A 27,167-nucleotide genomic window follows, 5' to 3' on the forward strand; every position below is an offset into this window, starting at 1 on the left:
CTAAGCTGTCTTTAACTGCAAACTCAATGAAATTAAATACATATATAGTAAACCTAATATTCACTTGCTCCATTAACAAATGTCTAAAAATAGTCCTCTGTACTTGACACAATTCTCAAGAAAACTTAATAAGTTTTATGGTCTCATTATTTCCACTTTCCTTTTCGATTCTTCCCCAACTCTCTGATATTATTAAGAACTTTTTTAACCTTGAACTCAACGTTAATTAAAATGTATTTCAGGCACCTTTTGAACGTGTTTCAACAATTATTTGGAAATTGTTATCGCTGCGTTGTGGGAAATTATTTGTTTTGTTGTTTTTTTTTGTTTCTTTTTGTTCACTTTCTTTGGAATAGTTGAACGTTCCTGGCCTGCATATTTCGGACCTTAAATACATTGAAATACCAACTGTAATTTACAGTAATTTTATTAATTGTTATATATTTATATTTTTCTATTTTTTTAAAACAAGTTGTTAATTCAATTATTTGTCTCTCTATGCCTTTTGCAGGTCTCGCTTTTAAAACCAAAATGGCAACGTGAGGAAACGTGAAGCGAAAACAAAAAATTTGAAAAATATTGAAAAAGCAACAACAATCTAAGGCTTAAAATGGGCACATAACAAATAGCAGCAACAACAAGTGTAACTAAAGCTTTAAGCCCAGCAGAAGCAATAAGAGAAGAAGAAGAAGAAAAATAACAACAACTGTAGTAGCAAAAAAAAAAACAAAGCACGCAAATTGCAGCAACAATTTTGAAGCGCAGCGAATCGAAGAATCTGTTCGAGAGCGAGCGAGAGGATGATAGTCGGCATTATGCGCCTCGCCAATTGCTATCTGTCTTTCCACTGGGCATTGGGCCTCTGTCTGCTGTTGTTTTGGGCAACGACATCGACGCAGGCACGTGTTATTGCAAAAAGAGAAACGCCCAATGGGGATATGGGCGTGGCAGTCGTTGTTGCCTCTGCAACTGACCCTGACATTGTTAAGCTCAACAGCGAAAGTGTCAACGGATCGGATACAACAACAACAACTATCTACAATGACAACCTAAAGAGAGCAGAGCAAGAAGAATTGACTTCCACAACATCCACAACAACAGAGACGGCTAAGCTTGCAATGAACTCCACTGTAATTTCCACAGTGCCAGCAAATGTGGATGCCATTAAGCTTGTGGATGCTATTCAATCGCATGCAGAAGAGAAGCAAGAGCATGAGCATACAACAACAGCACAGCTTAAGCTGGAAACTGTGGAACCGTTAAAGTTTTCGGAGGATTCAAAGCTTGTAATAACTAATTTAACAATAACTGCAGATGCTCAGGAGCAACAACAACAAATGGAATTGGAGCTGACAACAGCATCAACAACAACCACTAGCAGCACCACAGAAGCAATAAAAGATACAACAACAACAACAACAGCAGCAGCAACAACAACGAAAGCGAGCTTAGCATCCACTCAACGCTCTGAGGATCATGCACGTTCCATGCAATTTGCCAGCAGCACTGAAAGCTTTACGTTCGTTTCGCCTGTAACGCCCATGAAGCTTCGACCACTTCCAATGACAACAACAACTACGACACATACAACAACAACACATACACCACAGCTGCTGGCAGCACTGTTGCATGCCGGCGTAACGGTCACGCCGAGAGAGTCGCATGAGAATGCCATCGAAGAGGAGCAGCTGCATCCGCAACCTGAGAAGCGTGCGAAATTCATCAGCGATAATTCGACAAATGCACAACAGCTGACGCTGCCCAATGCAGCAGAGGTGTGGAGTCTGGCGGCCATGAAAATGGTGCCATCCACAACAACAACAACAACAACCACATTGCCACAGACTGTCAAAGGCACAGAGCTAAACAACGATATTGAGACGCATCAGGATAAAAACCAAACGATGCAGCATAAGGAAAAAAATCTATTGGATTGGCAACAGATTATGATGATGCAAACGAGTCAGGAAAATCGCACAGAGGCAATGATGAGCACCACACTAGATGCCACTGAGGCTGCTACACAAGCGACAACATTGAAATTGGATGCAATGGAAACATCTGCCAGCAATGCTGTAACTGACAGCACTGTAAATAAGAGCGAAGAGAGCAATATGTTAAATATGGTGAGCGCAGCTGTTAAGCTACAGGATGATGAGCAGGCACCCACACCAACAACAGAAGCCTCAACAGATGCATTAACAGATTTAACAAAAGCAAAGCCAGAGTTAACAGAAACAGAAGAGAAGGTGGAATCAATAGAAACAGTGAATGCAACTGCTAAATCAGAATTAACAGAGCTCTCAAAGCTCAGCTTACAAGCAGTTGAAGGCGCTGTAACAGTAGTAAATTCTGTAACTACAACAGAGGCTGCTACTATTGCAACAACAACAACAACAACGCCTGCTAGTCTGACAACAGCTGAGCCAGTAATTCCAGCAATAACAACAACAGCCACAACAACAACAACGGGCATGCCAAGTGCGTTGAACGCCACCCCCAATCCCAATTCCAATACGAATGAAATGGCAATGAAGGCGACGGCACATGAAAATAATGAAAACGGCGATAAAGCCAACGACGTCGACAGCGGCAGCGAGAGAGCCGACGTCATCAACGTCTCAGTCTCAGTCTCAACGACCGAAACGACGCTGGCGGCAACTGAGAGTCAGCCAATAACAGTTAGTACGCGAACAGCTGGCGAAGTGAGCACAACACCGACTACGACGACGACGACGTCAACGCCAACGTCGACGCCGAAAATATTGCACGCAAAGGTTGATGAACAATTAGCAGCGAGTACAACAACTTTGGCAACGCCAACGCCAACGGAAATCAACCAAATTAGCAATGAAGTGAATTTAGAAACAATTACAGTTAAAAATGTGACAAAAGACAATAACAATAACAATGAGTTTACAAGTGTCAACAACAATTTATTGATAACAACAACAACAAGCAGCACTGAGAAACCCAATTACAGTGCTGCTAACAGTGAGTCGACGCTGGAAATCAATAATAACAGTACTGCAAATATTCTAACAACAACAACAATAACGTCGCTGTTAACAGATGAGAAAGCTAACAGTAAACTGAATGAGCATGAAACTTCGCTGGAAACGAATAATATAAGTGAAACAGCTGGAACAGCGCCAATAAGAACAACAACAATTGCAGTTGAAATAGTGCCAACAACAGAAACAACAGCTGCACTGAAAGAAAGCAAGCTAACAACAACAACAGCAGCAGCAGCAACAACAACCACAATAACATCAACAGCTGCAAAGGGTGAGTCTGAGTTTTATGAGGATGAAGATGAGCAACAACAAATTGATCACGATCGAGATGCAGATACAGAGGAAGCGTTGCTAGCCAAAACCAATATGGCGAACACAACAACAACAACCACCACAACAACATCCACAACAACAACAGGTGCGCCAAGAACAACAACCACTGAGGAGCCGCTTATCAGTTTGCTGGATGATAGCACCACCACAACCACTAGCTCTACCACTACAACAACAGCAACTACTACTACTACAACAACAACCACACCCAGACCAACAACGACAACAACAACAACAGCTGAGCCCATTTACAGCTCCACCACCACCACCGACAACAACAACAACAACAACCACATCATCATTAACAGTAACAACATGCTGCCCATAGAAAGCAACACTGAAGCAAGTGGTGCGACATTAGGTTTACCCACCACAATGTTAATGCCCCCACATCCCACCGATCATATGGATCACATGCAACAACCACATGGCAACACGGGCACCGATGTTAACGTCATCATTGCGATAACAGTGAGTGTTATTGGAGTCGTAGCCCTCATCCTGCTGGTGGCATTCCTCTATTTAATGCGCAAGCGACAGAAGCAGATGTCATATGGACAGCGTTGTCGCCCCGTCAGCCTGGATGCCTATTCCCTGGACAATGTCTCCGTTTTGGGCAGTGTACGACGCAAAGGACGCGATCTGCGCGCCTCCAAACGCACCTATGGCAATGCCGCCTTCGATGATCCCTCGTTGCGTCACAATCTCGTCAGTGCCACAGAGTTGGGCAAGTTTCTGGAGCGACGATCGAGCATCTTTGAGGAGTTCAGGGATGTGCCGCAGATAATTGCAAGAGCCGATGAAGTGCCCGCGGGATGTGAGGATAAGAATCGGTGAGTACCAAGAGAATTTGGGAATTGAGAGAATATTCAGTTAGATCTTTAGATAAGATGTGACATCATAGCCTGAGAATTTTCAAGGTTGCTGACATTGGGATTAATAAAAATTAATTGGGGTTATGACACTCGTTAGCTATCATCACAGAGATGCCAGATAATGAAAAAATAAGTAAAAAGTGTGATTAGCTGCAAATACGTGCTTAAAAATAGTCACTTCTTATCATACTCTAGAATTTATTCTTGTATGAGCAAGTAAATTAGTTGTCATTTAGTATTCAAATGATGATAAGTTAAATACCTATCGCAACTTATCAAGAAATTTCAAGAGCTATAAAATTGAATAAAATCAAGCCTAAAAAATATTATTGGAATATAAAATGTATTTTAAGAATCATTAAATAATAACTAAATCTAATTTGATCTAAATTAAAGACAAGAAATATTGTATCAATTAAAAATTGTATTTTAAAATAGCTCATTTTCTCCATCTACAATAATAGAAAATTTAAATACATCTATACATATACATATAATATAAAAAATCTTTAAACAAAAAGAATTCCCAAAATAATGGTATATTATCGTTGCTTTATTATTTATGAAATAATTTATTCTTAGTTTTAAATTTATACAAACAAATTTAAATTTATTTTTGCTTCTATTTGTTTTTCTTAAATAAATTAAAAAAGAAGACCTTTTTTTAAATTTATTTTTTTAAAAAATCTACAAATCATTTGTATTTTATACTCGTCACGGTCCCCAGCATTTCTTCAGTTAATTTATCTTAAGAGAAAGTAAGCACATTTTGATGAACCTTGAAATAAAGTTAGAGCACAGGTGGAATACATTTTATTCAAAGAGATTACGCATTTTGAAATAACATGATTCAACTCTTTGTTTTTTTTTTTGCATGGCTCGCTTCCTGATTAACGCCGTCGACTTCAATGAATGAAATAAATGTCTGTGATCTCGGATCGTAACTCAACGTAACCTCAAACTTGAAATCGCAGCTACGCTAACGTAATTCCGCTTCCTGAGACGCGTGTGGTGCTGCAGCGACAGGGAGATGATGACAAAACGGAATACATTAATGCCAATTATGTGCGGGTAAGTGAGACGGACGATTGCTCGCATCATGACTCTCATCCGAAACAGAAACAGAAAATAACAATCAAAATAAACGCTGCCCTCCAAAGTAGCTTTCCCACATGAGTGTGTGTGTGTGTGTGGGCGTAAGCTCTATGTGTGTGTGTGTGTGTTTATCTTACAACGGTACAAGTTAGTGTTGCCACTTCGTCTAGCCTTGCATGACGTGAGCTTGGAAAGGGGTGGGGTAATAATTATATGGCCCATGAGATTGGCAAAGTGCCAAGAAAATTATTTCAACCTCTTAGTTACATTGCCTGTTGTAAGCAAATGAGTTTTGTTTTGCGAAAAATAATGAAAGCAACAACAAGTGTGTGTGTTATAATAATAATAATAATATAGGGGAAAGTTATGCGAGATTAAAACAAAGTGTGAATGTCCTAATTAAATCAATTAAGCACTTCGATTCAGGGAATGCCATTAATATTGACCGTTTTAATAAATGAATCTTTTAAATGAAAACCAAAATTAATTAGCCTATGCAACTTTTGTTTTTATCAATCTTATTTACACTATTATTCAATCACAATAAGATAAATGATATGAATCACATGTATTGATTGATTGTTAATTCGATTCGGGGATTGTAATTAGAGGACAAATAAATAGCAGAAAGACTTAAGCCGTTTGTTATGTTAAGGGTATTCCCGAAACAATTAAATAAAGCAAACAATTGCGCGTCAGCATTGACGCGTGACGCCGACGCGTCGGCTGCATTAAAGCTTATTTGCGATTGCAGACGATGTCCAAAATGCATTGATGCGAATCTCCCATTAAACAAAGAGTGCAAAAAAGAACGAGAGAGAAAGAGCGTTACGCAGACATTTTGGCTCTCATCTCTCGGCTGTTCAAGCGCGCAGTTGTTGTACGTGTGCAGCTGGTGATAATCTGAACACGCAGTGATTTACGTTCTTTACTTATGAGTGTGTACATACATACATATGTACATACATACACACATGCCTACACATATAAGCAATTTTATAGTAATTAATCAAAAACGCGCGCAGCTCAGCGGCAGCCATCAAATGACGCACTCACACTCACACATATACAATTCATGCCCAGAGAGTGAGAGCAAGTGTGCGAGAAAAGTTGAGAGTGAGAGTCTTGCTTAGTTGTAAAGTTTGCATGCGCTTTGAAGCTTTTAATTAACTGTTATGTCACTACCCACCTACATGCAAATACAGTTAGTTAGGAAAGTGTTTTGACGAAATCAAAAATTCATAAATTTTGTATTTCAACTTGTAGATACAGTATGCAAACTGATTCTTTTGACAAATATACAAAGTACCTATACAAAATTAAAATATAATGAAATCAGATTTTACTAGCATTGAAAAATCTACTGCCAATGACATTAGAGTTTTATTTTATTAAGGTGTGTTTTGCAAATCTCTAACAGCGCTAAAGCAACCCAAAACCAATTGTTGGTGTTCCTGAAAATAAGAAACCATTGCTTTCAAAATTGACAAAATCAAATATTTATTATAGTAAATTAAAATATCTTTAAATTGAATAAAAATGCAATAAAAATGTTCAAAAATATGAAATCTCTAAAATTTTAGGAACATTTCGAACCGTTGTTTTAAAAAGCATTTCTCTTCAAAATCTCTAGAGATTTCTGGAACACACCTGATTATATTTTGTTTTTCAATGGTAGTGAAATGACACATCATTAGCCCTTCTATTTTGAATTCTACTGAAATTGCATAGCATTAGAATTGATTTGATTTTTATAATCATTTTTTTCAATGCCGATGAGGTGATTAATGTATTACAAAATTAGTTATTTCAACTCTTTTTCTAAAAATGTGAACATTCATATTTTTGGCAAAAAAATCATTTGACTAACTGTTGGCTACATCTGTTAACTGTTTTCCTATGTTACCTCTTCGCAGGGGCCTCGAGATGCGCCAAATTATTATATTGCTTGCCAGGCGCCGTTGGAGAGTACGACTGGAGACTTTTGGCGCATGATTTGGGAGCAGCAGTCTCGGGTGATTGTACAGGCAACAGATCTGAATGAGAATGGCATTGAGCGTTGTGCGGAGTATTTGCCGCCCTCGGTGACGCTGGATAATCACAGCAGCTATGGGGATTATCAGGTAACGCTGAAGCACCGCGAGGTCAAGGATAAATATGCGATATCGACGCTGATGCTGAAGCGTGTGGATGGCGATGAATGCCGTGAGCTGACGCACTATTGGTACAAGTGGCCAGAGGCGGGTGTGCCCCTAGAGGAGGCACCCATTATAGCCATGCTTCTGGAGGCAAGATCATCCCTCAAGTCGTACGCCCTTGAGCAGGCCAATGAGCTGAAGGAGAAGTCGTCGACATTGCCGCTGAAATCCCTGGAGACAGCGCTGGACAACACTGAAGAGACAAAGAAACCGGAAGAGGCGGGAAGCACCTCGAGCGGTGCAAGCAATGAGATTAACGGCAATGTGGCCAACAAGCAACAGACACGCAGTCAACAGGGGTAAGTAAATGAACCACCTGCTGCACCTGTGTGTCAATCAGTGTTGCCAAATTTTATGTGTCAAAAAAGCTGAAATTAACAAAAAAAAAGACCCACATTTTCCAACAATAATATCGGAAAAAGAAAATGCTTTTAGGTTAATTAATTTTCTAAATAAATTTATAATAATAACTATTATAACATAATCATGCTCATCATGATGTATTTAAATTTGGACTCCAAAAAAAAAAGCACAGAACATTTAAAACTGAGTATCACACTTAAAATTTAAATTTTTTCGGATTCGTAACTATCACTGAATTTGTAAGCTCAGGCTTACCGGAATGATATTAATTCAATATTTTAATGACCAAAATTTTTTGATAACAAAATAGATCGACATTTAAATGTAAAACCAAAATTAATTTCAAAGACGATGATTACACCATGACAACAGAATTGAATGTATAGCTTTATTGAACTTAAACAATTTTGTTTTTTTCAGTTTCGGTATAATAAATACATTTTGTTTTGGGTAGGTTTTCAGTTTCGGTTACCAATTTCAAGGGGTGAAAGGTTAACGTTTCGATTTCGGTTTTAATCCTTGATTTAAAATAAAGACAGCATTTTTGCTGCGCGCTTTTTCCATTTATACTGAAAGTTTTACTTAATAAAAAGTCAGATATGACCGGAAAAATGTTTTGCTGGCAACACTGATGTGAATAGTGAATATTGCATGCGTTTTGTTAACTGTTTTGTTTTCATTTCTGTGTTCCCCTTCCCCTTAGACCGCTAACCATTCACTGCTCCCCAGGCACGGGACGTACTGGCACCATCATCGCCTGTGACATGGCCATACGCAGCCTGGAGACGCCAAAGCGTTCCGTGGACATACCACAGCTGGTTTACTATGTGCGACGTGGACGCGCCAGCGCCGTGCAGACCAAGGAGCAATACGAATTTATCTATAAGGTGGCCAATATGTATGCGACCAAAATCACAAATCTGTCAAATGATAACTGACACTGCTGAGTTCAGTTTTAGAATGTATAATCAAGTCCTTATATACGCGCTGTATCCATATAATAGTCATAGTCCATATATGTATTTATCTTTATATACACACATATACAGATTATATAAATTAATATATTAGATAAAAGTTTATTAGGTATTAATCGATCGATAAAACATGCAATTTTCAATTGAATTTGCGCACCAGGAGAATAATTTTTTTTGTGTTGTGCTTGAAATTTCATTTAAGATGTATGTATTCCTTTATTATTGTGATATATTCGTACATTTGTAAATCTCTTAAATAATCTGTTGCATATTTATAATAAGTCTTTGTTTTTTGCGAGTAATTACCGTTAAAATGTTGTAAAAATTTCAATATATATTTTAATTATAAACAGTTAACAAAATAATTCTGTATTTTAAAATGAGCTTTAATGTATGTAACTTGTTTAATAAATAGCATATATATGAATACATTTCGTTTGACTTTTTATCTTTAATTTTATAAATGATATAATAGTTTTGAAGTTCAAATTAAACCGTCAACTATTAGAGATGTGCAACAGATTTCTAAATCAATCGGCAGTCACATGAAGTAGTTTCATTTTTGGCTCAATAATCGCTGTGAGAGGCAAATGTAATGTCCGATATCCCAAAAACTTATCGATAGTCGAAATCGCATTTGCTTGCATTTAGAAAAAAAACCGCCAGTCGATAAATTTAAATTTAATTGAATGCAAATTTCAAAATTCAATAGCTTTGAAATAACTTAATAATTTTATGGAAATTAAAAATTCGAAATTAGATAAAATTACGGAAAACATTTTAAAAAAGATTTGAAAGTCGTCACCTCTCGGGGAGAGAATTTACAAAATTCAATTTAAAAAAAAAATCAAAAAGTTTAGAAAACTCCAACAAAACCTCTGCATAAATTTAAAAAATTCAAGCTTTAATATTAAGAAAAATTCCAATTTAGTTGAATTTTCAAAGTTGCAACTGAATTTTTTTTTTATTAAATTAGAACAAGTTGCCAGATCGGTAAATTCTGCAGGGTGGCAGCCTTTTGGACCAAACGACAAACGGTAAAATAATTAATTTAGAAAAAAACAAGATTTTGCACTCAAGATGAAATTGCAGAGTTTATTATTAGTTTGTGCGGTTTTTGGGGCTGTTTTAGCCAATGATTCGCCCAAAGTGAAAATTGGGGTCAAGAAGCGTGTGGAGAACTGCACGAGAAAAGCAAAGAGCGGTGATTTGATCCATGTTCACTACAAGGTAACAAAAACCACGTCAGATGGATGAGAAACTCAGTTACTACCAATTCAATTTACAGGGTGCTCTGCAGGATGGCACTGAGTTCGACAGCAGCTACGGACGCGGCAAACCCTTCTCGTTCAGCCTAGGTGCCCGCCAGGTCATCAAGGGATGGGATCAGGGTCTGTTGGGCATGTGCGAGGGTGAGCGCCGTACACTCACCATTCCGCCGGAGTTGGGCTATGGTGCCAGCGGTGCGGGTGGTGGCAAAATACCACCAAACTCGGTGCTCGTATTTGACGTGGAAATGATGAAAATCGAGCCACGCGGATCAGAAGAGCTATAAGGAGAAAGTCACAAGGAATGAAAACCAAATAAATATATACATATTTCAATTTAGATATTTCTATAGGCATCGAAGCCAGTCAATTAATAAAAACATCAAATTATATTTAAACTAGATAAACAAAGTGATTGTTTGGCTGCTGATCGGCTGATCAGTTTAACGCTTGTGTGGAGACGCGTTCGTCCACTTCGTCAAAGTGACGCCGCATCATGCGGTGCTTCTCCAGCGCTGTGCCCTGAATGAACCGCTCACCACATGTGCCGCAGATGAAGGGACATTCGCCGGTGTGCTGCTGCAAATGCAGCTTCAGATCCTTGGCCTGGCGATAGCTCTTATCGCAGTAGGTGCACTTGTGCGGCTTCAGTCCGCTGTGGGTCAGCATGTGCCGTTTCAGTTTGTCGGAGCGGGCAAAGTCCTTGCCGCATACGGTACAGTGGAATGGCTTCTCTCCTGTGTGCATGCGACGATGCGATATCATTTCCGAGTGCCGGGGAAATGCCATTTCGCAGAGATCGCACTTGAAGGGCTTCTCGCCGGTGTGACGACGCATGTGAGTGACTAAGGAGGCAGCCGATTGCGTCTCGCGGCCACACAGCGAGCATAGGAACTTCTTGATGGCCTCCTTGCGCTTGCGATCGCCATTGATGTGCACATCCCTGATGTGGTTGTTCAGTCGTGATTTCATTTGATAGGTGCGATCGCAGTGCGGGCATTGCAGTAGCTGTAGGGTCGGATCCACCCCCGGATCGCCTGGATCATCGGGTATACGATCGGCACTTGGGGCTCGTTCCATGCCGCCGTGCTGCAGTTGCATATGTTGCTGCAGATTCTCGGGCCACATAAACTTGTAGCTGCATCTGCTGCACGCATATTTCTTCTCGGCGCTGTGACACTGCGATTGCCTGTGCTGATCCATGATGCTCTGTAATAAATCATTGAATAACTGCAGCTCTCGCTAGAATTAATCTTAAGTCATCATCACCTTGCAGACACACTTAAAGATGCAGATTTCGCACTCGTGTGGCATCTTGTCAAACCGATGCATGGTACGCTGGTGTTGTATCATCTCGTACTTCCGCCGGCATTGCACCTTGCACAGCTCACAGATGTAGACAAGACGTGAAGTTGACTGGTTGGCCGGTGTTGACTGCATCTGCATTTCATCCTCGGTCTCGGAATCGCCTAGCTGCAGCTCATACCCGGATTCATTCGTTATGGAGTAGTTTTGCGGTGAATCGTAGTTCTGATGCAGTGACAGCGCCAGCTTCAGTTCCAGCTGAATATGAGCACGCAGATCGATGATGCGCTCAAAGTGCATGTTACAGATCTTGCAAGTGATTCGTTTGGCTCCATTTGGCTTCGATGTGGCCGCAATGAGCGTCTCGGCCAGCGGAATATCCTGCTCCCGGATGCCGTGTCGCTTCAGATGCTTAACCAGATAGTCCCGACGATAGAACTTGCGAGTACACCACTGACATGGTATCAGTTTCGATTGCTCGGCATGCACACTTAGTAAATGAACCGTCAGAGATTTCTTCTTGTCAAAGACGCGCTTACAGTCCGCACACTCGAATGTTTGATTCTGGAAACAGTTGAGAGTTGGGAGACAGGTTAAGATATATATATTTTAAATACTTACTGTGATTCTGTGCTCCCTTATGTGAACCTTGAGATTATGCCGCCAACGAAAACGCAACGGGCATTTGTGGCACAGGAAACGTTTCTGGGAGTTCTTGCACTGCGACTCATTGTGATGCCTCAGCAGCTGGAGGCTGACAAAGCGAGCATCACAGCGACCACAGACATGAGGTGCATCCAGCCAGGCATGCGTCTGACGCTGATGCTCATACAGCTGATACTTGCGCTGATAACGCTCCTGGCACAGCTCGCAACCGTATTTGGCTTTGGGAATGCTACGCTGCTGCCGCGACTGCTCATCGCCATCCAGTTCGGCCTCGCTCTCTGTTTCGGAGCTGTCCAGATCCATTTCATAGCCCGATTGGTTCGTTATCGAATAGAAACGCTGATAAATGCCAGCCGCCAAGTCTTTACGAATGAGTTGCTTCAATTGACTCTCGCTCACATCCTTGGCATCGGGATAAAAGAGTTCGGCCAGCTCATTTGGTTCCATATTGGAGCGTGCACCAAAGTTAACAATTTCCGGATGCTGTTCCAAATGCCGTCTTAGGTGGGCAATCTTATCGTATTGGCTCTGACAGATCATGCACTCGATGAGTTTGTAGCCATGTGGCTTGCACACATTTACATCAATATCCTTGGCCTTTTTACTCTCGCCCAAATTGGCCGATCGCTTCGAGTCTCCGTGTACCTTTAAATGCGCCTGTAGAGCTGCACTGTGACTAAATTTACGTATGCAGAAGGAGCAGGAGTACCAATCAGACTTTGATTTGTGAACGCGCGAGGAATGCTGCTTTAGATACCTAGGACGTTTGAAGCTCTTTGGGCATTCCTTGCATGCAAATATCTGTCTTTTAATCCCTCGCAGTTTGTCCGTCTGCTTCCACTTTTGTACACGCTGTTGTAAAGGCAAATCATCGAGAGAACTGAAATGCAAAAGAGAATTTAGTATAATGCTATCAATACAATATGTACTCTTACTCGTCTTCATTATGATCAGCCTTATATTTATGCTCCTGGACAATTGCAGCCTTTGTGGAAATGCCATCCTCTTCCTGTTTAACTAAATCAAGCATTGTCAGTGGATCTGTAGATTTCTTGTTATCATGATCACTTTCCACTGTGCTGTCCACATTATCATTGGCATTTTGTACTGTGGTGAACTCGGGCAGTTCTGTGCAGGTTATATCGTTATCAACTTCTTCTTCCTCTGTTTCCAATTTAACCTGCACAAGATTCGATTGCAAATTAACTCAAATTATAGTGGAAGACAAAACAGACCTCAACATGCTGCTCGGCACATAGCTCCATGGGCACCTCCTGTAAGCAGTCATTGGTCACGGCCTTGTCACCGTTGTTGACATGGTTCATCAACAGCTCATTGGCAGCCAGCGCCTGTTTTATGTAGTAATAAGCACCGATGAGTTTCCTTGCGCAGGTGCCGCACAGACACTGGGGAAGCCGCTGAGCCAAAGCGTCGTTTACCTGCAAGAAAAACACGTTGCAATTACTACTTAACAATAAAAGAATTTGCTTATATTTACATCGATGTGCGTCAATTCAGCTAAAATGTCGGAGAGCAGTTTATCCGGAAACCTTTTGGTGGCCGTCGCCAACTTGTACAGTTTATCCGTGTCTCTTGCATCGCAAGTGCGGCACATGACGGGCAGCTTCATTTTGTGTATTCCTTATTTAATGTGCCACCTCTTAAAACTTATAAAACATTTAACATTTATCAAATGCACAAAATCTACAAATTCCCATATCCGTTTTGCTTATTTTACTAGTGTACCACTGTTGGCAGCTTAGCTATTTTATAGCTAGATCTGGCTATTTTCATAATTAGTTTGCTACAAAAATTAAAAAATTGCTATTGGCTGAAAATTTGGCAATTTTCAGTATATATTCAGCTAAGTTTTGCTATTTAAATTTTTGGTAAAACTGTGCAAAAGTGCCCAAAATAACAAATTTAGATGGTTTCTAGACAGAAACAGCTATTGTTCCCCCCCAAAACTTGCCAGCACTGGTGAGTAAGACTGCCACCCGGTCCAAAGGCTGCCACCCTGCAGAATTTACCGATCTGGAAATTTGAACCATTTTGGAAACCATTTTTCCACCCAGTTTTGGCAAATTTCGTAATTTTTAAGCTAGAATTTTTTGCAGATTTTTGTTGGAGTTTTCTCTATTTGTTGATATTTTTTTGTAGAATTAAATGTTGTAATTTCTCCCCCCGAGGGGTGACAGACTTCAAACCTTCATTAAAATTTATATAGTCGTTCGTGAGTTAGAGCGTCGCAAACATGGAGCAAAATAAAGAGAAAATACGGCATATTTTACAGTACTACTACGATAAAGGCAAAAATGCATCTCATGCTGCCAATAAAATTTGTGCAGCTTATGGACCCGATACAGTTTCCATTTCCACTGCACAACGATGGTTTCAACGTTTTCGATCTGGTGCAGAGGTGATCGAAGATGCGCCTGTCGTCGAAAATTGCGATAAAATCGCTGAATTGATCGAAAGAGACCGGCATAGTAGCAGCCGTTGCATCGGCCAAGAGCTGGGCATGAGTCATCAAACCGTTATAAACCATTTGAAAAAGCTTGGATTTAAAAAGAAGCTCGATGTATGGGTGCCACACCACTTGACGCAAAAAAACATTTTTGCCCGTATGGATGCATGCGAATCGCTTCTGAATCGCAACAAAATCGACCCGTTTTTGAAGCGGATGGGTGACTGGCGATGAAAAGTGGGTCACTTACGACAACGTGAAGCGCAAACGGTCGTGGACGAAAAGCGGTGAAGCTGCCCAGCTTGGATTGACGGCCAGGAAGGTTCTTCTGTGTGTTTGGTGGGATTGGCAGGGAATCATCCACTATGAGCTGCTCCCCTATGGCCAAACGCTCAATTCGGACCTGTACTGCCAACAACTGGACCGCTTGAATGCAGCACTCATGCAGAAGAGGCCATATTTGATCAACAGAGGCCGAATTGTCTTCCATCAGGACAACGCCAGGCCACACACATCTTTGGTGACGCGCCAGAAGCTCCGGGAGCTCGGATGGGAGGTTCTTTTGCATCCACCGTATAGTCCGGATCTCGCACCAAGTGATTACCACCTATTTCTGTCCATGGCGAACGAGCTTGGTAGTCGGAAGTTGGCCACAAGAGAGTCCTGTGAAAATTGGCTCTCCGAGTTTTTTGACAACAGGGAAGCGAGCTTCTATACGGGGGCATTATGAAGTTGGCATCTCGTTGGGAGCTCGTCATCGAACAAAACGGCGCATATTTGACTTAAATCGCATTATTATAACCAATTTTATGAACAATTGAAAATTCAATAAAAAATACAGCAAGACTTTTTTGACAACCTTATATTATTTTTTTAATTTCGAAGTTAAATTTATAGTGTTGGGCTAAATTTAGGACGAGTAAGAAGTGACTTAAAGGTTCACGTCTTGCGTCAACTAGTGAGCTCCCTTATGAATGTCCACACTGCTTTAATACCTTTATATGAAGCTACTCTTTCTTTTAAAGCTCATGTTCGGAATCATGAAGATCTACGGGAACACAAAAGTGTCCAATCTGCCCGAAAAGCTTTAATAATAAGTGTAATCCAGATAATTACATTCGTGTTTATAATGCAGAGCGGCCACACAAATGTTGTGGTAATTTTGAGTCTTGAATAAACAAATTTTACCTTCGTAAATTATATTTTTTTGTGAGATAAAACCCATGTCCACATTTATAAAATACAATTTGTAACGATTACAATGTGAGTTAAGTTATAATTGAGTGATCAATTTTATTTAATATTGGAAATCACTTGTCTTCATTTTGTATATTTTTATAGTAAATGATATTAGTATTTAACTTTGCTGCTTATTCTATAAATTGTATGGGCCTAACTTAAAGTGGAGCGTTTGTTAAACTGACAAAGCCAAAGAAATCCCAGCATAAAATCTTCTAGTACTTCTTAATGGTTTTTCTAATCAGAGCCAAACGCTGTTTATGCGCTTCGGTAACGGCTGCACGTTTATAGGGACGCAGTTCATCTGTTCCGAATCCAGGTATCCACATGTTGTACTTTCGCTCAAAATGTAGCTGCACATCGCGCACCTCGATCTTGTTCGATTTGCGATGCTTGGCAAAGGCGCTCGTCGATTTGACAGTGTCCTCGACAAAGTCATCAATGATCTGCAGCAATAATTCCTCGACATCTTCATCCAATTGTGTTGTGGTATCCACCTCGCGCACCAGTTCCGTTAGACGTGGTTTTGTTAGCATCTGAAAGAGATGTTCAGAAAATTAGGTGGAACTTGAAAATGATTGCTATCGTGCTTACAGGTGTGTTCTCAGCTCCAGTTGCAGGACTATGATTTGTTGTTTTGCCACTAACCCCAACGGAGCCACCAACAGCATGGCCCGTTGTTGATGTTGTTGTGCCACCATTCTGTGTGGATGAGTTGCTGTTGTTTGTCATTGGACTGTGCTGTGAGGGCGATGCCATTGGTGTATCGTGATGCCCGCTGTTGCTATCAAAAGTTGTAAATAGATCCGACATTGCTTTTCGATAAGGATTGCTTTTACAATATATATATGTTTTTTCTATAAAAGCAAGTGCAAGATCAGAGTTAAGGAATTTTAGATTCAGAAATTCTTGGGATAGATGAAACCAAAGCGTTGCAGGAAAGTTGTGTGTCGTGCGTGCAGTGTGTGTGTGTGAGCATGATGAATAAAAGTATAGCAAAGAAATAAAATTATTAATAAACATAATGTATGTAATTTAATGGTAAATATTTTGCATTCAGTTTTATCATGCAACTACAACTTTCGCCCGCACCAGTTATTTGCATCTTAAGATACATTTTATTTATTTGACAACGCTTGCAGCTAGAAGGCGGCTTGAATAACACTTACAGTGACAATTAAATATTATTGTTTTAAGCGTGCTGTACAAATTTAAAATGAAAATTTGTTAGAAATAACAAAACAACAAGCTCACTTGGATTCTGTGTTGTAAAACGTTCAGACATCGGCAAATGCCGACAAGTGTTGCAAAGCAACCAAATATCGATATGGTGACCACATTATCGATAGAGCGATTACAAAAGTAATCGTATTACGACCGCCAAGGCGATAAATTTAAATTTAATTGAATGCAAATTTCAAAATTCAATAACTTTGAAATAGCTTAATAATTTGATGAAAATTAAAAATTCGAAATTAGATAAAATTACGGAAAACATTTTAATAAAGGTTTGAAGGTCGTCACCTCTCGGGGAAAGAAATTACAAAATTCAATTCTAAAAAAAAAAAATATATATAAAAAAATTTAGAAAACTCCAACAAAAATTCTGCATAAATTTAAAAAATTCCAGCTTTAAAATTAAGAAAAATTCCAATTTAGTTGAATTTTCAAAGTTGCAACTGAAGCTGCCAGATCGGTAAATTCTGCAGGGTGGCAGCCCTTGGACCAGCACAAAGAAACCGTCGAAACGCAAAAACGTAAAATAATAATAAATTTATTTATATTTGTTGGACAAAATCAAAATGTCAACGGACGAGGCAACAACAGACGCAAAGGCAGCTAAAAGTACTGAAATTAAAAGTAATGATGACGGATGTGTGGATATGTCGTTTACAAAGGAAGTTCGCAAAGCAACTAAAGATGTTCATAATTTGACGGACGTCCTGATTAATGCTAAATTCGCTTTCGGTAATTAGATTTATGCGATTTTGAATAATAAATATTAATGTGTAATTGTTTGTAGCACTTTCGGATGATGAAGTTTGGTACGATGGACTTTTGGTCTTTTACGAGTTATATAAATTCTTCGAGGCAAACTTGCCCGAGCGTCTGCTTCCTAAGGAGCTTCATCGTGTAGCTGCCTTTGAACGTGACTTTGCATATTTCTATGGCGCCGACTGGCAGAAGTCGTATGAACCGCGTCCCGCTGTCAAAACGTATTTGGCGGCGTTGGAGAAGGTGGCGGCCAAAGATGAGGTGCTCCTCTTCGCGTATGCCTTTCAAATGTATATGGCATTGATGTCTGGTGGCCAATTGTTGCAAAAGAAACGCATGATTGCCCGTAAGCTATGGAACTTTCCTAAAGGCAGCTCCGAGCAGAAACAGAAGCAGGCCGAAGCGGAGGCTGCGGCTGCAACCGAAGCTGCTGCAGCTCTCAATGCGGACGAGGACAATGATTTGGTTGCCAGGCCAATGCCGGAACAGGTTACCATATGCCAGGTTGGCTGTGAAGCTACATACTTTCCAGTAGGAATTCCCATACTCAAAAACAAGCTACGGCGTATATTCAATGAGGTCTACGGCAAATTGGACGATGAGAAGCGTGCCGAGTACATCGAGGAGAGTCGCAACCTATTCCGCATGAACTTGGAGCTTGTGCGCACAGTCAAGGGTGTGAATCGTGCCAATCTGAGAAAGCTGGCTATTGTTGTTGTCTTTATAACCGGAATATATGTGGCATTCAAATTGGCTGTCAAATAATCAAATTGTTACAATTCCAGTTAATCCTTAGTCTACTCCAATTATTATACATATATATTTAATTGTTAGATTCAAAATATTTATATTTATACGCTTGTTTGAGAACCGCTTAACCAAAGGCAATAAATTACAAGTTAATCTCGCACAATTTCCATTGGCTCGCAAGTTGACCAAGTTTAGTTTAGAGAGACAATCTTAAAAAGTCCTGCTTTAAATAAATTTCAACATTATTTCTTCATTTTAAGAGAAAAGTACATTATTAACTTACAACATTTATATTTATTTGTTTAGAAAGTAATCAATATATAACAGAATTAACTTTTATTTACAGTAGAGGTGTCGGTGAACTTATTCAAGGTCCAAAAGTCCTCTATGGTTGAGGAAGGGATAGATAGCCTCGGCATGTTTGAGATACCTGTCACCACTGAAGAGTTTCCTTTTGAGCTCGTCCCCTTCCTTATTGTTACCCATCATGGTTTCAATGTTCGCATTGTCCGTGGGATCTAACAGAACGGCGGACATCACTGTGGAAGTTGTTGTTATGGCCCAAAGAGGATTTTGCAGGAGCATGGTGTGAAGTTCCCTCAAGGTAGGTATATGGCGTGGATACTTGAGCAACTCTAGATTGCGTCGGAGTTCCGAATAATAGAAGCGTATAAAGTAATCGAACTTGTCAAGTTTGATGTCAAAGTTAGGCGAGGATAACAGCAAGTAATACAAATCCTGGGCAGGAGTATTAAAGTTCGATCGCTGGAAGTCTATAAGCAGTGTGTCTGTAATTTCCCCCTGGGAATTATAGGCAAACATAACATTGTTGGTCCAACAATCGCCATGATTCATGACATTAAACTCGTCCTTGTCATACTCTTCCGCTTTGCACGTAAGTTCAAAGAGATTATCCATTATCTTGATCTAAAAATTGTATTAAATTATATATTGATCAGTTCAATTGAAGTAAGAGCATTCTGGTCCAGAACTTACCACTTTATCGACATATTCTTCGCTGCCCTTAAAGCCCTTAATTGCCTCAGTAGCTAAATCCATGAAGCTCTTATTCTGAGGATTATCAAAAATTGGACGGGACTTCTCATTATACAGTGGTTTGTCCAGACAATCGGAGAAAGGACCCTTGGTAACATATAAATACGCAGAGGCTGCATGCAGCTTGGCCAGCTTGGCTAATACATTTTCTGTTTCGCTTATATTCAATCCTTGTAGGCGATCCGCATTCTTATATCCCGCTGGGCGCAGATTCTCAAGGAGAATGTGCTCTGCATCTGGAGCGTTTGGTAATTTGTAGCTTTTTGGTCCAAATATGATGGGTTGTCCAGCCTGTTTATAGAGCTGTTCCAGCTCTGGTATGACATCATAATACATTTCAATCTCCTTCTTAAAAGTGAGCATTACGTCCAGTAATTCTTTGGTGGCATCACCACTTGGCGGCACCTTCAGCATAAAGGAAATGCTTGACTTGTCACCGGAAACGGTTAGGTAATCAATGTCCACTGAGAGCATGATCGAGAAGTAATTGTCACCAGACTCTGTAGCTTTTTTTACTCGGAATCTTTCTATATCCTTATAGTCGGTCTTCTCAGCTTTAAGCAGAGCTTTGAATTGTTCGATATTGACCCAATCAGGCGTGACGGGATCCACCTCGATTTCCACTTGGGATTTGGCAACTGCAATCTGTTTTGGTAGTGGCGCACTAAAATTGAATCAAGATAAGAATAAGGAATCTTATTCAATTGTCATATTTTAATTACACTTACTATGCTTCTAGGAGTCCACGATTGTCCAGCCAGGGCAGTATCTGCTCGATATAATGCTTATAGCGTTTTCCTGAGTACATCAGATTCTTGAAATCAGCTCCCGCTTCACTGTCGCCCATAAAATTCTCAAAGGTTGCCGACTCGGTCGGATCTAGGAGCACCAAGGGCAACACCATAAAGACGCCTGTGATTGCCCAGCTTCCATATTTGTAGAGTTGGATGTGGAACTCCGACAACCTTGGCTTACGCTCCGTATACTCCAGTAATTCCAGATGTTCTATCAGTTGATCGTGATAATACTTAACAAAGAAGTCGAAATCCTTGAGCTTGTAATCAATGTGAACAGATGTCATGATAAAGTAAAGAAAATCGGAAAATGGATGGCCATAACGGGGATTCTGGAAATCAACATAGATCATATCAGTGAGATCCCCATTGGGTGCAATCTGAAATAGCAGATTGTTAACCCAAGAATCGCCATGATTGACCACATTAAATTCGTTTGGATCGTGACTGCCTATATCCAGAAATACTTCGCGGACATCGGCGAAATATTTCACCTAAAAATACACAACAGTTTTATTTAAACGGATTAGTTTCGAGAATTATCATGTACTTACCAATTTATCATGATACTTCTGGCAGTCATTAAAGTTCTTTAGATTATCTAAGAACAGTTTCTGGGTTGGTTTCATTATAGCATCTAGCATAGCCAAGCTATTCTCAAGAGTTTTGCCCATCATTCCATACATCATTCCATCCGAGAGCCCATGAACGTTTTTATAGTGCGCCCCCGCGGCATGATATTGCGCCATCTTCTTTAGCACCACTTTAGTCTGCTCTAAATTGAGACATTCCCGGCGATTGACATTCTTGTAACCATCCTGACCAAGATCATACATCAACACCGAATTCGCGAGCTTAGGTTCTTCCTTGAGAGCCTCTTTGAACCTGTAGGCTCGCGGAGCAAAGGTTATGTCTACACCCTTTTCTCTATATAGTTCCTCCAGTTTCGGCAATAGATCGATGTAGGCCTCATTTTCAATTGGAAAGAAATTGGCAACGGCGAGCATTTGTTCCATTCCCGGATTATCGTGTGCTACTTTCATCATATACGAAACGGATTTGACGGATTTGTCTAATAACAGAAAGACAAAGGAAAAAAATGTGGTTAACACCAAAGCTTAAATATATTTCTTTTAAACATAAATTAAATTATTTAATTCTTATTTTTTGATTTCAAAATAACAGTTACGAATTAACATTTATTTTATTATTATTGCGTAGCTTACAATTAAAATTAAAAAGATTATAACAGTTGCGGCATCTTGTTCTTGCTTCCATTATCTCTTATTTGGAGTACAAGAGTAATCTATCTTTTTGAAATACTCGTATCTATTCATATCATTCTATGGAACCAATATACTATTAAGGTTGACACATTTTAAAATGATAAAGTTCTCCTATTACACCAAAATATTTTTACGATTGATTTACGTTTTGAATTGGATTGCTTAATTTGGCCATAAATGGACGTTAGATAAGCGCAGTGGTAAATATAGGTTTGTTATCTTAACTTAAAGGCGTGTGCTAAATATAGTCGTACACCCCCAAATAGTCACGATTACCAGCAAAATTCTCACAACGATAATTAAAACGAATATAGCTAAAGAATTTCATTTTTTAAATAAACTAAAGTTTTGTGACGTCATTTGAGTAATTGCACTCACCTGTTAGTTCTGCCTCGATGCTTACTCTCAGCATAAGCGTTGCATAGTTCTCTCCGGGGCTGAGAGCGGGCTTTATGCGAAAGCTTTGAATTTTTGAGAACTGTGGAACAGTCTCTCTGAGTATTTCCACAAAATGTGTCTCTTTAATCCATGTGGGCACTAGTTTACTATCAATTTCTGGCACAGCAGGGGCGGGAGCGGAGGCGGGTGCAGAAACAGAGGCAGGGGCTGGTGCGGAGTCGGACGGAACGACCTTGTTCTCTGGTTTCGTGTCATTCATCCGAGCTTTGGCGCTATTACTGGTGCTGCTTTGCTGCGACTGTTCCTCGGAAGTTGACACTTTATAGCTATTTTTTTTTGGCTTGGAACTATGAGTACCCATTGTAGATGCTCTAACTGATCTTAATACGTCTTTTCAAATGCACGAATAAAATTCAACTGATCGTGTGCCTTGTAATCGACGTGAATATTTATACACGAAAATCGTTACTGATAACAATTCAAGCTGATAACTAAACTATTTTTTATCAGTGTGCCGACAAGCGCTCGACATACTCGACAGGTGTACTCGGAATGCGAACTGAATAAAACTGACGACTGCTCGAATGATATGAATTAGTATATATGTATGTACAAATATACTATACACTTTACCCACTTTAACTTCGTATACACATTCATAAATTCTATAATTGGCGATCAGTTAAAAGCAAATACGACTATTATTCAATTTCAAAGCAAAACTGTGAAATTCTCGCACAACGTACGCAAACATTTTTTACCCTGTATGTATAAGAGTAGGGTATGTTAATGCAATAATGTTTCTATCAAAAACTCTTTAACTTTTATATATATCGTTGGACTCTCATTTATTTATTATAACAAAAACTATTTAAATTTACAGTAGGAATAAAAATTAAAGTAGCAATTACGCTATTACAAATGTATTACATTCAAAGGTACGAGTATATTACAATACTTATAAAAAATTCACAGGGTATTTGCTAGATATTACACACTAATTCCGAATAATTTCATAAGAATTATAAAAACCCAAAAAATTAAACTAAGATAAAACATTTATGGAATCCATAATTGGAATGAAAAAGAAAACATAAATAAATAAGGAAATTTAACAAAATTATAAGATAAAAAGAGTCAATACTTAGATGTAGGCAATTCTAAATTGTAAATATAGCAATTGATTTGAAATTACGTTAAAAGGTTATGTTATTTTGCTGGATCCTTTTCAAGATAGTTGACCCAAATACAAATTAAACAGTATTAAAAAATACTAAAGTCAAAAATATTTAATTGAAAGTTGGCTTTTGAATTTTTTATTACTAATTTAAATTTCTCAATAATATTATTTACTATTTTGGTTCCATAATTGTTATTAACAGTTTCCATACTTCATATGTTTGTGTTTTTTTATGTACTTTTTTTCTTTATGTTAATTTTGCTATTTTTAGAATATATATATTCTTGTTAGAAATAATTTCCATTTTATTAAAGAAAAAAATTTGCAGGTGCTTGCTAACACGGTATTTTCTAGTCAAGTCGTCTGGCCCAAAAATACTTTTTATTAATGAAAATCCAGTATAAAAATGAGTTTATCTTTCGTATATTCACAATGACTCTTATATTGTTTGTTCGCCACAACTTATCAAATCTGACCACAATCAGTTCCTATATCGATTGTATGAACATGCATTAATTCAATATTACGTGAATAATTTGAAGATTACAATTAATCACGCTATAGTGCAATTATAAAAGGTCCCCGACCGAACAATTAACGAAATTAATTATTGAAACCTTATAATATATATACAATTTCGATGGTTATTATACAATATATCTCTATATATAATTAAGTCAGAATTTACAGAAAGATACGCTTATACACAGTACTTGCTCAAATAATGACAATATTACGATTTGATAGAGTAACAAAATATTCTTCGAAGTATAGCGCCTTGTTTAGTTGAATATATCGAATATATGGACTATTGATAATATAATTATACGAGTCTACTATCGATAAAGTACTTTCAAGTCCCTATTATCAATAAAGAACTAACTAACAAAAGGTAGAAACACATTACTTACTTCTTGTAAACACACAGTTTTCAGTATATAACATTTTTATTAATTTCGTAAATATCTCGATGAAATCGATTGAAATTGCAATAAATTTTGCAATTTGCAAATCGTTCTTCCATGTTTTGTAGGAGGCCAATGAAAATAATGAGTTGTTACTATAGTTTTTAATCGGTATCTAAAAGACCTCGATTATCTAGCCACGGCAGTATTTTGTTAATATGAGCCTTATAGCGGGAGTTGGTATACAGCATGTTCTTAAATTTAGGACTCTCAAGTGTCTCCTCATTCGGGTCCAACAGGACGATAGGCAGCACCATCACAGACGCAGTAATTGCCCATATACCATACTTATAGAGCTGGGAGTGAAGTTCCCTCAGGGTAGGCATACGCTCTTTATAGCCCAATAACTTTAGATGCTCAATCAGATGATCGTGATAATATTTGATAAAAAAATCAAAATCCTTTAGTTTGTAATCAATGTGGACAGATGTAATGATAAAGTTAAGCAAATCTGTCGAGGGATGTCCATATTTCGGCAATTGAAAGTCAACGAACATCAAATCGACCAATTCCCCTTTTGGTCCAAATTTAAAGAGCAGATTCTTGATCCAACAATCACCATGATTGATTACATTAAATTCATTGGGATCGTAGGTGCTTAGCTTGAGGAACTGTTGACTCATTGTGGAGAACAGGCGTTCCTAAAAGGGGGTATACAAATAAATAGAAATTAAAAAAAGTTTATATGAATAAAAAATAAATTTTATTTAAATTAAATACAAATGGAATAAAAGTTAAATTGAATTAGAATTTCTATTTAACTTACGAATTTATCATAGTATTTCTCGCCATTCTTAAAGTCATTTAGATTATCTAAAAACATTTTTTTAAAGGGTCCCATAATGCCGTTCAGTATAGAAAGAGCCCTCTCCTTATTTGAACCAAATGTGGGTTGAGTGAATACATCCGAATAGGGTCCATGTACGATCCTGCAATGTGCTCCGGCTGCATGATATTGAGCTAGCTTACGGAGTACAAACTTGGTTTCATCCATATTGAGACATTCTAAGCGATTTACATTTTTGTAGCCATCCTGGCCCAGATCATACATGAGCACTGAATTGGCCAATTTGGGTTCCTTTTTCAGACTCTCCTTGAACTTGTAAGTGCGAGGAGCAAAGCTAATACTCATCCCTTTCGTTTTGTAGAGATTCTCGAATTTCGATATCAATTCTGTGTAGGTAGCATTTTCCACAGTAAAGAAGTTGACAGTCTTAAGCATTTGTTGCATTTTTGCAGATTCATGGGGCACTTTCATCATAAACGATAAGGGCTTAATGGTTTTATCTACATGGTTTAGTTAAAGATTTAGTTTTATAGATCTCACATATCGATTTTTACTGACCTATTAACTCTACATCAATAGTTACTCTCAAAATTAGCGAGGAATAGTTTTCCTTAGCACTTAATGCGGGCTTCACAAAAAAATTTTCAATTCTCGAAAACTCTGGCACATTTTCTTTGAGTATTTCGATAAATTGTGATTTATGAATCCACTCCGGAACCAATGGGCAATCAACATTTGTATTGCATTGCTTAGGGATTAACTTAATGTCCTTATCATTGTCCCGAGTGGTGTTCAAGTCAGTGTGATTCCGATCCACCTTTGGTTCCATATTAGAACAATGTCTAGGCTTAGAGCTTTTTTGACCCATCACCGACATCGAACTGCGTTTCTTGATATAGATTTAGCAAAACGTTAGCTGATTATTTGACTTTACTCGTAAAGAAATTTAAAGCTTATATTTATACCCAACAAAAGTCTTCAAAGGATTTTCTTGTTTTCAGTTCGCCATTTTCGCCATGAAATTTTATCATTGCAAGCTGCTCAATTCATATCACAAGGAAACTGTATGAATTAAAATCGGTGATACAGAAATAGATAAATTATCTTGTTATTTCACTGACTAAAGTTTGAGATATATGTTTAAGACGAATAAGAGTACTTTAATTGATAAATTGGATCAAAGAAGATTTTAAATTAAAATTAAATACACGTAAACAATGCAGATATAAAATATATAAAAATATCATTGCTCATGCGACCTTTAAGAATAATATTTAAATGTATATTGCCAGATGTTTAGAGAAGCGAACGTAATTATTGGAATAATTTAAATTCACATCAATATTGAAATTGTAATTCGTCTTTTCATACTTACACCCTAAGCTAATCGACAAAATATCTCCGATTATGGCATCCTGTTCCCACTCATCTCAATATGCTTAAATACCACTTCACACTTACGTATCTGCCATGGTTTTCTGGCCGATGAGTTGGCTAATCTATCTATAACTGAAATTTTTATAATTTTTTTTTAAATCTTTGTAATTTATTATTCCATTTTGTAGCCTACTGATTATGTTAATTAATATCTATTTATAAATAATAAGTATTTCCTCAATTTGAGTAAAAGGAATTTTTTCCAACGCTGACTTCTTAGGGGTCATTGCAAGCCTTAGATCCTTATCTTCCTTGGCGATCATCAAGGAGGTCTTATCCTGCCTCCTTTCAGCATTCTTTTTTGTTGTTGCTCTTCTTTGATCCATCGCAAACTTTGAACTGTACGCAGAACAGACCTGTTTAACTGAATGACTAAACAAATGCCTTTAAACTGTTGAGTAACTTGTAATTTCGGTTTCATATTTATACCAAATTTGTTGTCATAGGTCTCAATATTATTGAATAATAAAAAGCTCATTTTTATCAGCATGCCTAAGCTTTTGAATAAAGCAAATAAACCACATGGTAACCTTCTAGACGTATGCAATGAATTGGAAGAATTTAATGAAATCAGTTAATCAAACAGCTTTCACAGCTGATGAAATAATGGATTGATGAAGATGTCAACAATCTTATCAAAAAAGCTTTAAAATACAACATTTAATGTGATTGTAGGCACACGCCAAGGAATTGCAATATTTTGAAATTGTATTAT

The 27,167-nt window shown here is 38.4% G+C and overlaps 7 protein-coding genes across 10 annotated transcripts in view; 3 read left to right on the forward strand and 4 right to left on the reverse strand.

Annotated features, from left to right (window-relative positions):
• The window catches only part of LOC117792927 (mucin-5AC), a 23,861-nt gene extending 14,703 nt beyond the window's left edge, over positions 1-9,158 (forward strand). Inside the window, exons 2-5 of one of the 2 annotated variants that reach the window (XM_034633260.1) lie at positions 512-4,183; positions 5,200-5,296; positions 7,237-7,817; positions 8,585-9,158. In XM_034633260.1, the coding sequence (XP_034489151.1) occupies positions 801-4,183; positions 5,200-5,296; positions 7,237-7,817; positions 8,585-8,819 (4,296 nt within the window). In that variant the 5' untranslated portion in view covers positions 512-800 and the 3' untranslated portion in view covers positions 8,820-9,158. The remainder of the gene's footprint in view (positions 1-511; positions 4,184-5,199; positions 5,297-7,236; positions 7,818-8,584) is intronic. The other variant, XM_034633261.1, reaches the window with a different exon arrangement.
• Positions 1-10,525, forward strand: part of LOC117792929 (peptidyl-prolyl cis-trans isomerase FKBP2) — an 18,488-nt gene extending 7,963 nt beyond the window's left edge. For 2 of the 3 annotated variants that reach the window (XM_034633264.1, XM_034633265.1), the window contains 2 exons: positions 9,939-10,088; positions 10,147-10,525. In XM_034633264.1, the coding sequence (XP_034489155.1) occupies positions 9,939-10,088; positions 10,147-10,413 (417 nt within the window). In that variant the 3' untranslated portion in view covers positions 10,414-10,525. Of the gene's footprint in view, positions 1-4,300; positions 4,306-9,938; positions 10,089-10,146 lie in introns of those variants that run through there. The other variant, XM_034633263.1, reaches the window with a different exon arrangement.
• LOC117792928 (zinc finger protein 84) lies at positions 10,451-13,829 on the reverse strand. Its single transcript, XM_034633262.1, has 6 exons — positions 13,596-13,829; positions 13,333-13,536; positions 13,033-13,277; positions 12,053-12,977; positions 11,396-11,995; positions 10,451-11,335 (listed from the first exon to the last, which is right to left on the reverse strand). Exons 1-6 carry the CDS (start codon positions 13,725-13,727, stop codon positions 10,565-10,567), a joined length of 2,877 nt encoding a protein of 958 aa, XP_034489153.1. The 5' UTR covers positions 13,728-13,829; the 3' UTR covers positions 10,451-10,564.
• A 2,003-nt stretch (positions 13,830-15,832) lies between these two features.
• On the reverse strand, positions 15,833-16,693 carry LOC117790389 (transcription initiation factor TFIID subunit 12). The gene is made up of 2 exons (XM_034629825.1): positions 16,398-16,693; positions 15,833-16,339 (listed from the first exon to the last, which is right to left on the reverse strand). The coding sequence occupies exons 1-2, from the start codon at positions 16,614-16,616 to the stop codon at positions 16,019-16,021; spliced, it is 540 nt and encodes a 179-aa protein (XP_034485716.1). The 5' UTR covers positions 16,617-16,693; the 3' UTR covers positions 15,833-16,018.
• Positions 16,694-17,527: 834 nt separating this feature from the next.
• Positions 17,528-18,783, forward strand: LOC117789919 (heme oxygenase 2). Its single transcript, XM_034629107.1, has 2 exons — positions 17,528-17,771; positions 17,827-18,783. Exons 1-2 carry the CDS (start codon positions 17,606-17,608, stop codon positions 18,561-18,563), a joined length of 903 nt encoding a protein of 300 aa, XP_034484998.1. The 5' UTR covers positions 17,528-17,605; the 3' UTR covers positions 18,564-18,783.
• A 23-nt stretch (positions 18,784-18,806) lies between these two features.
• On the reverse strand, positions 18,807-22,648 carry LOC117789918. Its single transcript, XM_034629106.1, has 5 exons — positions 22,063-22,648; positions 20,953-21,470; positions 20,333-20,892; positions 19,545-20,268; positions 18,807-19,475 (listed from the first exon to the last, which is right to left on the reverse strand). The coding sequence occupies exons 1-5, from the start codon at positions 22,442-22,444 to the stop codon at positions 18,912-18,914; spliced, it is 2,748 nt and encodes a 915-aa protein (XP_034484997.1). The 5' UTR covers positions 22,445-22,648; the 3' UTR covers positions 18,807-18,911.
• A 1,522-nt stretch (positions 22,649-24,170) lies between these two features.
• Positions 24,171-26,492, reverse strand: LOC117790967. The gene is made up of 5 exons (XM_034630588.1): positions 26,391-26,492; positions 25,981-26,077; positions 25,574-25,904; positions 24,995-25,515; positions 24,171-24,869 (listed from the first exon to the last, which is right to left on the reverse strand). The coding sequence occupies exons 2-5, from the start codon at positions 26,044-26,046 to the stop codon at positions 24,333-24,335; spliced, it is 1,455 nt and encodes a 484-aa protein (XP_034486479.1). The 5' UTR covers positions 26,047-26,077; positions 26,391-26,492; the 3' UTR covers positions 24,171-24,332.
• Positions 26,493-27,167: the final 675 nt, after the last annotated feature.

This window comes from Drosophila innubila, assembly GCF_004354385.1.
Source record: "Drosophila innubila isolate TH190305 chromosome 3R unlocalized genomic scaffold, UK_Dinn_1.0 2_E_3R, whole genome shotgun sequence".
Lineage (NCBI taxonomy): Eukaryota > Metazoa > Arthropoda > Insecta > Diptera > Drosophilidae > Drosophila > Drosophila innubila.